Source organism: Pogoniulus pusillus, chromosome 22 (assembly GCF_015220805.1).
Source record: "Pogoniulus pusillus isolate bPogPus1 chromosome 22, bPogPus1.pri, whole genome shotgun sequence".
Taxonomy (NCBI): Eukaryota; Metazoa; Chordata; class Aves; order Piciformes; family Lybiidae; genus Pogoniulus; species Pogoniulus pusillus.
The window spans coordinates 10,386,069-10,399,732 of record NC_087285.1 but is presented as its reverse complement, the minus strand read 5'-3'; the positions used below and the strand labels follow the sequence as shown (position 1 = coordinate 10,399,732).

The window sequence follows — 13,664 nt, the reverse complement described above, 5'->3', positions numbered from 1 at the left end:
GCGTGGGTGCTGGAGCACTGGAACAGACTGCCCAGAGAGGTTGTGGAGTCTCCTTCTCTGGAGCTGTCTGTATATGTTCCTGTGTAACCTGCCCTAGGTGATCCTGATTTGGCAGAGGAGTTGGATTTGATCTCCAGAGGTCCCTTCCAACCTCTATGTTCTGTGACTCTATGATTAGAGATTCTGAATGAGTCAGTAGGACCTCTGAATGTGAAACACCACATTACAGGATGCTTTGATACACTACTGATTTACCTCAGAAGTTCCAGCAGAGAAATCAATTAATTAAATGAGACCCAGGCAAGGAGCTGGGTTTGGTTTTGGTCTGGGTTAAACACTTCTGGACCAAATCCAGCAGAGCCCAGAGCCAAGGCCCAGCCTCCAGTATTGACAAGATGCTAATAAAAGGCTTGTTCCAACTTTTGGTAGTTTACAGTTAACATCTCCCTGTGATGTTTTATTTATTTGGCCAAGGTTTTTATGGTTTAATTGCGCAGCAATGATTTACATGCAAGAGAGCTGGCAGGGGAAAATTCTCCTCCTGCCCAGCCTCTCCAAAAAAATGTTTTCCCTGGCTTCAGAGATCGAGTAACTTCTTACCCATTAAAGAGAATTTTGGTTGTTTTTCCTCCCCCCCCTTTCTTCTCCATGGTTTCTATACTTAATATAGTATTAGGCTGAAAGAGTTGAAGTTGTTCAGCCTGGAGAAGAGAAGGCTTCAGGGAGACTTTCTGGTGGCCTTTCAGTGTTTAATGTGCCAAGAAGAAAGCTGGGAACAGACTTCTGAGCAGGGCCTGTTGTGACAGGACAAGGAGTGTTGGTTTGAACTAAAAGGGAGAGATTCAGACTGGAGAGAAGGAAGAAATGTCTGGCACTGAGGTGGTGAGAGCCTGGCCCAGGTTGCCCAGAGAGGTGGGAGAGGTGCCTCATGCCTAGAACCATCGCAGATGTGGTTGGTTGGGCATCAGAGCAACCAGCTTTAGTTGCAGATGTCCCTTCTGACTGCAGGGGTGTTGGACTGGATGACCTCAAAGGGTCCTTTCCTCCCCAAACTAGTCTGTGACTCTGATTTTAATGAAAGTATGCAATCATAGAATGGTAGGGGTTGGAAGGGACTCTGGAGATCAGAGTCCAACTTCCCTGCTAACACTGGGGCATCTAGATCAGGTTGCATTGAAGGTCAGTCTCAACGTGGCCCTGGGCAGCCCGCTCTAGATGGAGGTGTCCCTGCTGAGTGCAGGGAGGTTGGTCAAGGTGACCTTTGAGGGTCCCTTCCAACCAGATGCAATCTGTGAATCTGTAAAGCAAAATTATTTACAGACTCAAGAGGAAAAGCTTTGAAGTTTCTGGTCCCTGACCCCCAGCTGCCAGCAGTCCAGCACTGCGTTTCCTCTGCTGGGCTTCTGTTGCCGCCTGGTCGCTTTCCATGATCTCACCTGTGCCTTTACCCTAACTTTCCTAGCTCGCAAAACAAAGAAGAAGATCAAAGGCATCCAGCAGGCGAGCGCCGCGGGGGCGCGGGACGCGTCTGAAAGCCCTGGCAACAAGAGCATCGTTCCTGCCACCCTGCCCCAGCTGACCCCCACGCTGGTCTCGCTGCTGGAGGTGATCGAGCCCGAGGTGCTGTACTCAGGCTACGACAGCTCCCTGCCCGACTCCAGCTGGCGCATCCTCTCCACCCTCAACATGCTGGGGGGGCGGCAGGTGGTGGCTGCGGTCAAGTGGGCAAAGGCAATACCAGGTAAGGCACAAATGCTTTCATCACCCACTGCAACCTTTTTAACTTAAAATGATCTTTCACATCCTGCTCTGGCAGGGGCATTGGACTGGGTGATCTCCAGAGGTCCTCTCAACACCTGTCGTTCTGGGATGCTGGGATTCAGAGAGTCACAGAATTGTTTGGGTTGGAGAAGCCCTCTAAGATCATCCAGTCAGCTGTCAGTGCAGCACCACAGTAGCCACTAAACCATATCCCCAGTTGCCATGTCCACAGGTTTCTTGAACACCTCCAGGGATGGGGACGCTACCAAATTCCCTGGGCAGCCTATTCCAATGCCTGACTGCTCTTGCAGCAAGGAAGTTCTTCCTAATGTCCAACCTAAACCTCCCCAGGCACTATTTGAGGCCATTTGCTTTTCTTCTATCACCTGATAGTAGGGAGAAGAGGCCAACCCCCATCTCAAGGTAACCTCCTTCCAGGGAGTTGTAGAGAGCCAGAAGGCCTCCCCTCAGCCTCCTTTTCTCCAGTTTAACAACTCCAGTTCCCTCAGCTTGGTCTCCAGACCTTTCACAGGCGAGGGTTTAGTAATATCTGGGCTTACTCGTGTCTCACACCTGGGGTGTGAAAGTCAGGAGAAATACAGATGCAGCTTTTCCTCTACTACAATGACAGATGAGGTCGTTCTACTTGAACCTTTTGGGATAGGCTGCCTGGGGAGGTGGTGGACTCCCTGTTTCTGAGAGTATTTAAAGATGTGTGGCTGTGGTACTGAGGGACATGGTTTAGTGGTGGTGTCTTACCAGTAGCAGTTGGATTGTGAGCGCAAGGTGAGTGGTTGGTACAACCTCAGCAGTTCTGTAGTTCTGTGATCATCATTTTCAGTGGTGTCCAGAGACAGGACAAGGGACAGCAGGCTTGAACTGGAACCCATGAGCTTCCATCTGAAAAGGAGAAGAAAATTCTGTGCTGTGAGGGTGCTGGAGCCCTGGAGCAGGCTGCCTAGAGAGGTTGTGGAGTCTCCTACTCTGGAGAGATTCCACACCCACCTGGCCTTTATGTTCCTGTGTAACCTGCCCTAGGTGACCCTGCTTTAGCAGGGAGGCTGGAATGGGTGATCTCTAGAGGTCATTTCCAACCCCCAGCAGGTGGGATTCTGGAACCACCAAGCCTTAACATTTATAATAAAACAGAGATTTGTTTTCAAAACTAATCAAAAGAACTATTTTCATTCTCTCTAACTCCACCTCTTAGAGAATTGCTTCTAGAATATTTTTAGCAATGAGCTTGACTTTTGGGCTGCTGCTGCCCTGCTGGCTTGTCTGGGTCTGCATTCATGGACAATTCTTTCTTTACTACTGCTCACCATATCTGTAGGGTTTTTTTCTTGGCTGGGATTAGAGTCAGAGAAGCTGAGGTTGGAAGGGACCTCAAGGGTCATCTGATCCAACCTTCCTTGGCAACAAAAGGCATTTGAGCAGCCAGTTGTAGGGTGGATTTCAAAGTGTTCATTTTCTCTGAACACTGTAGTTAGAGGATGAAACTAGATGTCACCTGGGGAATGGGGAGTACTTGATGCTATTTTAGCTCCCACCTGAAGCCACAGTCAGCAGTTCCCTTACAGATGTCAAACCCCTGCCTTGGGCATAAGTCATGGTGTGCCTTTGGGGAGAGGCCTGAGATGAAAGTCACGGTGAGGATCTGTTTGATCCTGACAGAACAAAGACTGCTGGTTTTCTCCTTTCCACCTCTAGTCAGTACTGTTGGCTACCTGTTTTCAAAAGCCACCTCCCTGCTGCCTCTGTTGGCCAAGAATAACGTCATGGAGCAGATCTGCCAAAGGAAAAGAGTCTGAAAATGACATTTATGAGTTGTCATCGTGGCTTTTTGCAGGCAGAGGAAATAAATTCACAGCAGGAAAAAAAGCCTGGATTCAAAAAAGGCTGAACTCTGGGCAGGAACAGCACTGGGCACCAGTACAGGCTGGGATTGACCTCGTGGGAAGCAGCTCTGTAGAAAAGGACCTTGGAGTCCTGGTGGACAATGAGTTATCCATGGGACAGCAATGTGCCCTTGTGGCCAAAAAGGCCAAGGGTCTCGTGGGGTACATGAAGAAGGGTGTGGCCAGCAAGACAAGGGAGTTTGTCCTGCCCCTCTACTCTGCCCTGGTGACACCACATCTGGAGTACTGTGTCCAGTTTTGGGCACCCCAGGATAAGAGAGACAGGGATATGCCAGTGTCCAGTTGGTGAAGGGAGTGGGACGTCTGTATGATAAGGAAAGGCTGAGAGACCTGGGGCAGTTTAGGCTGGAGAAGAGCAGCCTGAGAGGGTATCCTGTTAAAGTTTCCAAATATCTGAAGGGTTGGGTGTTGAGCAGATAGTGGCAGACTCTTTTCAGTGGTGTCAGACGATAGGACAAGGTCCAGTGGCTACAGACTGGAATGGAGGAAGTTCCAGTTCACTGTGAGGAGTAATTTCTTTGGTGAGAAGGTACTGGAGTCCTGGAGCAGGCTGCCCAGAGAGGTAGTGAGTTTCCTTCTCTGAAGACTTGGAAGACTGACCTGGACATGTTCCTGGGTGATCCTGCTGTGGCAGAGGATGAGACTCAGTCCCTGGGAGGTCACTCCCAGTCCCCACCATTCTGTGAAATACATGCCCAGCCGACCTGTGAACAGAGTGATCTGTCTCTGTCAGGGCTTTCCTGCACTGGGGAGTTAGGCTGAAGTAGCTGAGGGCTGTGTTAGGAGAAGTTCTCATCAGACACTTTCTTCTGGGACAAGTCTTCAGGAGACCATCTGCTATTCTCAACTGTAAATTTAGATACACTAAAACACTTCTGACTTCTGAACAGTTTCCCTAATTAGATAGACCTGTCAGGTTAGAACATATGCTCTTAATCCAAATCTTCTCCTTAATAATGGCACTAAAAGGAATTCTTCCTATCATTTTTTAGTCTTTTTTTGGGGTTGCTGAGGTGCTTCTTAGAGTATTTAGTGTCTATAAACCACAACTGGCTGTAGAGGATGACACCAGCAGTAACCCAGCTCTGGTTGCCAAACCCTTTAGTTGAGATTTCAAAATAGCCTTTTCCTGCAGGAGGCTTTGAGCAAAGATTACAAGATTTGGCCCAGCAAGTTTGAAATAACTATGAAACACTTTCCTGGTATTTTAGAAGTGGTAGCTGGTGGTTCCTACTGCCTCCTCAAAGCCAGAAGCCTTTTTGGAGAGCAGTTAGACATCCCGACAGAGAGTCCTAATAGCATCCTTCCAGTATCTGAAGGGGGCCCACAAGAAGGCTGCAGAGGGACTGTTTACAAAGGCCTTCAGTGACAGGGGAAAGGGCAATGGTTTGAAAACAGAGGAGATTTAGATTGGATGTTAGGAACAAGCTCTTTACCATGAGGGTGCTGGAACACTGCAACAAGTTGCCCAGGGAGGTAGCTGAGGCCCCATCCCTGCAGATATTCAAGGTCAGGCTGGACAAGGCTCCTAGCAGCCTGATCACAGAATCACACAATTGTTAAGGTTGGAAAAGACCTCCAAGATCATCGAGTCCAACCACAACCCAACTACCACGACCACTAAATCATACTCTGAAGTACCACATCTACAGTCTCCTTGAACACCTTCAGGGATGGCAACTTCACCACCTCCCTGGGCAGCCCATTCCAATACCTCACCACTCTCTCAGTAAAGAAGCTTTTCCTAATGTCCCATCTAAACCTCCCCTGGCATATTTTAAACCCATCTAGTGGAGGATGTCCCTGCTGACTGCAGAGGGGTTGGACTGGGTGACCTTTGGCAGTCCCTTCGCACTCAAACCATTCTATGATGCTGCATGCTATTTGCATATCTCCAGCAGCACTGGAACAAGCTTTTAAATGTCAAATGCTTCATAAAATTAAACAGTATCAACTTGAATTCAAACTTTTGTCACAACTAATACTAATTTAATAATGATGCAAGCCTGAATTCAAGCTGATTTTGTTTAATTTCATGAGCATCTGATAACGATTAAAGCCTGAGTTCAAGCTGCACAGTATTTTTTTGGCTGGAAGTAGGCAGGATCCTAACTGCCTACATTTGAAGGGTGTTTAAGGGGCCAATTTTCAGATTTCTCTCATTTCTTCACTCTTTAGTTGGCTCTGCTCATGCCACATGGTCTGGTACAATTAGAAGTCGTTAATGATGGTAACTAGTGCAATAGAATTGTTGTGAGTTCAGGGTACAGTTGTTGAGCAAGACAAAAACTTGACACTACACCCTTGGTGGTCTAGTGGAGAGCTCTCAACAAAAATGAGCAATGCTGTTAGTTTGGGAAGAGAGCTCAGTGGTTTTACTGATCTATAAAAGTAGGAAATTAGTATTAATGAGATGTTAATGCTGTCAGTGTTCAAAGGGTAGACTCACAGAGTGGTTTGGGTTCAGAGAGACCTTAAAGATCATCCAGTTCCTGCCTGTGGCAGGGGCACCTTCCACTAGGTCAAGTTGCTCAAGGCCTCATCCAGCCTAGCTTGAAACATTTCCAGCATCTCTTGTGAGAAAGTATGGAAAGACTTGGGGCTGTTTAGTCTGGAGAAGAGCAGACTGAGGGGGCAAATCTCACGATGCTGAAAGGGTGAGTGTCAGGAGGATGGGTCTTTGTTCAGTGGTGCCCAGTGATGGGACGAGGGGCACAAACTTGAACGTGAGAAGTTCCATCTAAACATGAGGAGGAACTTCTTTAACTGAAGGGTGCTGGAGCACTGGAGTAGGTTCCCCAGAGAGGTGGAGTCTCCATCTCTGGAGACATTTGAACCCCACCTGGACGTGTTTCTGTGTGACCTTCTCAAAGTGACCCTGCTTTGGCAGGGGCATTGGACTCAGTGATCCCCGGAGGTCCCTTCCAGCCTCTGCCACACTATGATCCTGTGCTCACTTCTTTCATCCAGCAGCAGTGACACCTCCTGCTGTTCTGGTTTCTCTGTTTCTTCCACCAAAGATCTCATCTAGAATCCTTGACTGAGTTAGACGCTCATAACATGGCAGAGACGATGTTGTTCCTTCAGGTGTGGTGATGAGAGCTGCAGAAGTGTCGATGGGATGCATGTTTGAAGGTGGTAGTGCAGGAGTTGTGCTGCTGATGACCATGGTCCCGTGCCAGGTTTGAGGAGATTTGGGCCCTGTCATGCCTCCGTTTTTGCTTTCCCAGGTTTCCGGAACTTACACCTGGATGACCAAATGACCCTTCTGCAGTACTCCTGGATGTTCCTGATGGCTTTTGCCTTAGGATGGAGATCATACAAGCAATCCAACGGAAACCTCCTGTGCTTTGCACCAGATCTGATTATCAATGAGTAAGTCAAGACTTGAGTCACTTCCCGGGTTTCACAGGGTGAGACGAGACTCCACGGAGCACTCCTGGGGTTTGCAGGCGAGGGGTGAATCACTGGTAGCAAATTCCTGCAGAGATCACAGCTCAGGCTGGCATTTGCAGCTTGGGGTTTGGGGTTGGGTTTGGTTTTTGTTTTTTTGCTTTCAGCAGATTGCTTCGTGGTTTGAAATCAGTCAAATGAAAAGCTGGTGGTTGAGATATTACATGTATTTATATCAGGAAGGGCTTGTGGGAGGTGTTTGTACTAAAATGTGCCATATTGTGACTGTTCCTGCACCATTCATTATTTAAATCTTTCAATTGTTTTGCTTGGAAAACACCTTGAAAGTCATCCAGTCCAACCCTTAACTCAGCACCGCCAACTCGCCTCTAATCCGTGTCCCTCAGTACCACATCTCCACGGCTTTGAAACCCATCCAGGGATGGAGACTCCAGTGTGGCCCCAGGCAGCATGAGCCATTGCTTGACAGCCCTCAAGGGGAAGAAATTGCTCCTCATGTCCAACCTAAACCTCCCCTGGTGCAACTTGAGGCCACTTCCTCTTGTTCTATCACCTGATTCTAGGGAGAAGAGACCAACTCCTACCTCACTGCAACCTCCTTTCAGGGAGTTATAGAGAGCAGTGAGGTCTCTCCTCAGCCTCCTTTTCTCCAGGCTGAACAACTCCAGTTCCTTCAGCTGCTCCTCACCATACCTGTTCTTCAGACCCTTCACCAGCTCTGTTACCCTTCTCTGAACCTGCTCCAGCATCCCATTGTCCTTCTTGTAGTGAGGGGCCCAAACTGAGCGCAGGATGTGAGGCGATTTATCCATGTCAATTTATTTCCTTTATCTTTTTCAAAGTAAGTGATTGTTCAGGCTTTGCAACCTGTAATCCTTTCTTCATCATCATTATGCTTCTTCAAAGAAAGGTGAGGAGCACCTGGCAGATGAGGACCTATCTGTATACATTACAGTTCTTCAGATACTCTCCGTCCCTGGAGATATTCAGGGTCAGGCCTCTGAGCACCCTGATCCAGTGAGAGGCTGAGGGAGCTGGGAGTGTGCAGCCTGGAGAAGAGGAGGCTCAGGGGTGACCTCATTGCTGTCTACAACTACCTGAAGGGAGGCTTCAGCCAAGTGGGGGTTGGTATCTTCTCCCAGGCAACCACCAATAGAACAAGGGGACACAGTCTCAAGTTGTGCCAGGGGAAGTCTAGGCTGGATGTTAGGAGGAAGTTGTTGGCAGAGAGAGTGATTGGCATTGGAATGGGCTGCCCAGGGAGGTGGTGGAGTTGCTGTCCCTGCAGGTGTTCAAGAAAAGACTGGATGAGGCACTTAGTGCCATGGTCTAGTTGACTGGCTAGGGCTGGGTGCTAGGTTGGACTGGATGATGTTGGAGGTCTCTCCCAACCTGGTTGATTCTGTGATTCTATGACTTCCCTGCTGTGACTGCAGGAGGGTTGGACTAGGTGACCTATGGAGGTTCCTTTTCAACCCAAACCATTCTGTGGTTCTCTGTTTCTCTGTCTCTGCAGTCTCAGTGTAGTAGAACTGAAATAATTGTTGCTGTCACTAATGAGCAGCATAACATCTAATTTGCTTTCAGTCAGAGGGCTCCTGCTGTTTTATCAGTGGGTCAAAGCCATGGAGCTTCAGAGCTGAGGCTGTGCTGCTGCTCCTGAAAAAAAAAAACCAACAACAATTTGGAGGATAATTCTTTTACACCAAATATTAATTCTCCAATTCATTCTAGTCACTGCTTTGCTACAGAGCTTGTTTATCAGCATGTCTTTTGGTTTCAGTAAAGCTGTCAGGCTGAGAACACTGCAGTTGCTTCTCCAGTGTGCTGCAGGTTCTCCATGAAGCTCTCTGGTTGTAACTTTTGGTGTACTGTTCACCAGTAAAAATGCAGCCATCTTGGAGTGCAGCTGGACAAATACAGAAACCCACTGCTGACTTCTCAGAAGCTTCTGAACCAGGAAGCTTTAGGTTGGATAGTAGGAAAAATTTCTTCCCTGAAAGAGTGATCTCTGCCTCTTTGCAGCACCTCCAGGGGTGAGGATTCAGCCACCTTCCTGTTACAGTCTTTTGAGAACCCTTTTAGTGAAGAAGTTTCTTCTAATCTCCAATCTAAGCCTTCTCTGCCTTCAGCCTCAGGAGGACAAACTCCATCTTTGAAGAGTTGTTGCTCTCTCCAGCTCCCTGAAAGCAGGCTGCAGTGAGGTGGGAGTTGGTCTCTTCTCCCTGATAACCAGGTGATAGAAGGAGAGGAAATGGCCTGAGATTGTGCCAGGACAGGTTTAGGTTGCACACAAGAAACAATTTCTGTGTTACAGGAGTGGTCAGACATTGGCGCAGGCTGTCCAGGAAGGTGGTGAGTCCCCATCCCTGGAGCTGTTCAGTAAATGTGTGGACGTGGCACTTGGGGACATGTTTTGGTGGCCATGGTGGTGTTGAGTTGATGATTGAACTCTTTATATTAGAGGGCTTTTCCAAGCAAAAAATACCCTGATTCTCCAAGCCTGGGTTATTTAAATGGACATAACTGCCAAATAATTTGGATAAGGTTGAATCTTTTATGAGGAAAGTTTCCCTGCCCATGGCAGGGGGTTGGAACTGGATGATCTTTAAGGTCCCTTCCAACCCAAACCATTCTATACTAACAAAACTTCCTTCAGTTTCATGTAATCTGCTCAAGCATCTGAGCAGCACGATTCTTGCACACCTTTGTCCTCTCCACTGCTATTCCTCTTCAGTTACTAATTACTTACACAGAACAGCAAGATCTACTAGTTCATGTCAACAGGTTTCAGGCAAGTAGGCTGCCCACAAAGAACCTGTCTAACCCGTTAGGAGGTTTGTCAAGCTGCATCTCCAGCTCACAGATCCTTGGCACTGATAAATCTCTTCCCGTGACTGCAGACAGAGGCAGAGGACTTGTTTGGCCTGGTGCTCAAGTAGCTGTAGCCATGGTAGTGTTGATTGCCACCATTCTTTACTACTGTTATTGATTCCACCAGCATTGATTTTCCAAGCATCATCAATGCAGCCTGTGGAGGGAAAGAGAATTAAACTCTTATCTTCTTGAGTCTTAAGCTGGCAGCCTGGCCATTTGACCAGGCTTCTCCTGAAAATTGAATATGCATTGAATATTCCATTTTTGTGTCTGTGCTCCTGTCTTTGGAGCAGATGATCCTTGGAGTCCCTTCCAAGCTGCCATTCTATGATGAGTGAGTCATTTATTTAAGGAATAAAATAAAGTGCCATAACATAACCCAATATATATGAATAATGTTCATCACATTGTGTGTATTCTAGGTGGAGACATCAGCTAAGCTTCGGGGGGTGCATCCTAGAGTTGCTGTGGGACAAAAAAACCCAATACTTTTCACAGCATTTGTTGAGTGCAGAAGGGTTCACCAAATGTATTCATGGAGTTGTTCTCATTTTGTCTCCTTGTGCTTCATTTTGTCCTTCGTTTCTGGGCAGAGATAGTAGCCTTTACTGGAGCAGTGTGGGATCATTCATTAATCTCTGCATTTTACACTGCAAAACAAGAATTCCTTTTTTGTTTTTCCAGTGGAGTTCTGTCTGTGTCAGCTGGCAATTGCCATGTGTGGATCTTTGGTAGATGATACAGGTGCAGGGATAGATGGATAGAGGTATAGACAGAAATAGATACAGATAGATTTCATCCTGAATATCTATCTGGACTGGTGGATGATGAGAGCAGTCTTGCAGAAAAGGATTTGGGGAAGCTGGTGGATGAGAAGCTGGACATGAGGCAGCAATGGACACCTGCAGCCCAGGAGGCCAATGGCATATTGAGCTTCAACAAAAGCAGCATGGCAAGCAGATGGAGAGGGAATGCTGCCCCTTTGCTCTGCTCAGACCTCACCTGGAGTTCTGCATCCAGCCATGGGACTCCCAACACAAGAGGGACATGAGCCTGCTGGAGTGGGTCTAGAGGAGGCCACGAAGATGATCCCCTATGGGGACAGGCTGGGAAGAGTTGGGACTGTTCAGCCTGGAGAAGAAAAGGCTCCAGGGAAACCTTAGAGCTGAATTTCAGTATCTGAAGGGGACTTACAGGAAGGTTGGGGAGGGACTGTTTAGAATGGCCTGTGGTGATAGGATGAGAGACAATGGTTTGAAACTGGAGCAGGGCAGATTTAGGTTGAACATCAGGAGGAAGTTCTTGACTATGAGGATGGTGAAATACTGAAACAGGTTGCCCAGGGATGTGTGGCCCTATCCCTGGAGACTCTCTGGAGACTCTCAAGACCCATCTAGATGTGTTCTTGTGTGCCCTGCCCTGGCAGAGTGAGTGGACTGGATGACCTCTGGAGGTCCTTTTGTTACGATTTGATCTTGCAATGTGGATTATAAATATGAATTTTCTGGTATGAATATTAATTATCCACAGAAGGGGCAGTGGCCAGACTAGTTTAACTGAATTTATGCCCTGCCAGGACACCCTTCCAACCTCTGTCATTCTGTGATTCCCAGAACTATTTCTGAGCATTCTTTAGTAACTAATTCTGTGGAGTCAGGATCATCTGTTTTGGGGTTGGTTTGTTTGTTGCTTTTTTTCCCAGACCAGCAGCATCTTACTGGTGAGTTTTCCTCTTTTATAGACTTAGCAGAACTGAATGACTCAGAGCAGTGTGGAAAATCATCGCAGGCTTTTGTCAGCAGCACGCATCCCACACCGCAGGCGTGTGTGTGCACAGCCCCTGTGCCTGACATGGGCCTTCATTGAGCTGCAGCTTGCAGCTCTCACTCTCCTCTGAAGCAGAGGAATGTTTGGTACCTGTAGAACAAGGTGACTCCAGTCAGACTTAGATTTAGCATCACTAAAACAGGATTGCATCAGGCTGAAGAAGAAAAGGCTCCAGGGAGACCTTAGAGCAGCCTCCCAGGGTTTGAAGTGGGCTACAGGAGAGCTAGAGAGGGGTTTTTCACAAAGGCTTGCAGAGACAGGATGAGGGATGATAGCTTCCAACTGGAAGGAGTTGAATTTACATGAGACATTGGGAAGAAATTCTTCCCCATGAGGGTGGTGAGGCACTGGGACAGGTTGCCCAGAGAAGCTGTGGAGGCTCTAAGACTGGCAGTGTTCCAGGCCATGTTGGATGGGACCTTGACCGACCTAATCTAATGGACAGTGTCACTGCCTACGGCAGGGGTTTGGAACTAGATGATCTTTAAGGTCACTTCTGCCCAGAACAAGGTTGTTATTCTAATACCCTTAACAGTTTAATTCTCAGTTTGCATGAACAGCAAGAATGCAAAGGTGCTGAGCTGCTGGGATAGCCCCATGAAGCACCAGGAAGCTCCCGGTGCTCCCTCAGGCCCCAGCAGTGCTCTGCCCCCAGCATCAGCAGCTCCTGAGCTTGTGTGGAGTGCAGGCAGCTGCCAGACCTTCCAGTTCACCTGAGATTGCCAGCTGAGATCTTCCAAGAGCTTTGCTTAAAGACTCCACAAAGTATGGTCCTGTGGAGAGCTTCTGCTGAGAAGAAATCTCGTGTGATGTCATAAAATCAGAGATGATTTGGGTTGGAAAAGCCCTCTGAGATCATTGAGTCCAACCATGACTTAATAGCACCATGGCCATTAAACCATGTCTCCAAGTGCCATGTCCACACATTCCTTGAACACCTCCAGGGATGTGGACCCCACCACCTCCCTGGGCAGCCTATTCCAACCCCTGACCACCCTTGCAGCAAAGTTGTTCCTTATTTCCAACCTAACCCCACCCAGCACAATTTCAGGCTGTTTCCTATCCTTCTACCCCCTGATACTGGGGAGAAGAGACCAATCCCCACCTCACTGCAACCTCCTTTCAGTGAGTTGTAGAGAGCAAAGAGGTCTCCCATTAGGCTCCTCTTCTCCAGACTGACCAGCCCTAGGTCCCTCGTGTTGTTACTAGGTATAGTATCTCTTTTAATTATCTAACTGTAGCACCTTGTTTAAGTGCTGCACCTGATTGATCTGTGGCTGCATTAACTCATGGAGCTGCTGAATGCCCCCTGTAGGGAAGGGGCTCAGTGAAACTAGGCAGAGAGTGAGAAGAGAGACCCAAATCCTCTGCTCCTCGCTGGCTCTGCTCCGTGATTCGATGCAGATCCTTGGACAGCCTCCCTGCACCCAGCCCCGTGGCAGCTGAGGTCATTTGATGTGCTCTGGCCAGGAGATCAGCAAGGGCAGTGTCTGGGACCTCTTCCCAGAGCCTGTGCCAATGTTCAGGGCTATACAATGAATCAGCTTCCCTCTGCTTCTGACACAGCCTGGATCTGCTGCCCTCAGGGGCATAGTGCAGAGCTCAGCTGTGTCCCCTTGCTCTCAAGGGAGGGGGTTCTGCTGCCCTCTCCATCTTTGAGGACTGCAATTTCCATGGCCCTGCTGTTACCAAAACCCTGCCTCTCTTCAAGTAGCTTCTCAGACCTGCCATCTGCAGCAGATAGAACCAAACACCAGGCTGACCCATGTCATAATGTTTATTTTAACCTTCTGCCCAGAAATGGCAACAGTTTTACAGGAGGAAAACTGCTGAGCCCTGGCTTGGAGTGTGTTTAAATTACTCAAT

General features: G+C 48.1%; 1 protein-coding gene across 2 annotated transcripts in view; it reads left to right on the top strand.

The window, feature by feature from the left end:
- NR3C1 (nuclear receptor subfamily 3 group C member 1) overlaps positions 1-13,664 on the top strand; it is an 84,773-nt gene that overhangs the window by 64,663 nt on the left and 6,446 nt on the right. For both annotated transcript variants that reach the window (XM_064161682.1, XM_064161681.1), the window contains exons 5-6: positions 1,463-1,741; positions 6,911-7,055. In XM_064161682.1, coding sequence (XP_064017752.1) covers positions 1,463-1,741; positions 6,911-7,055 — 424 coding nt within the window. The remainder of the gene's footprint in view (positions 1-1,462; positions 1,742-6,910; positions 7,056-13,664) is intronic.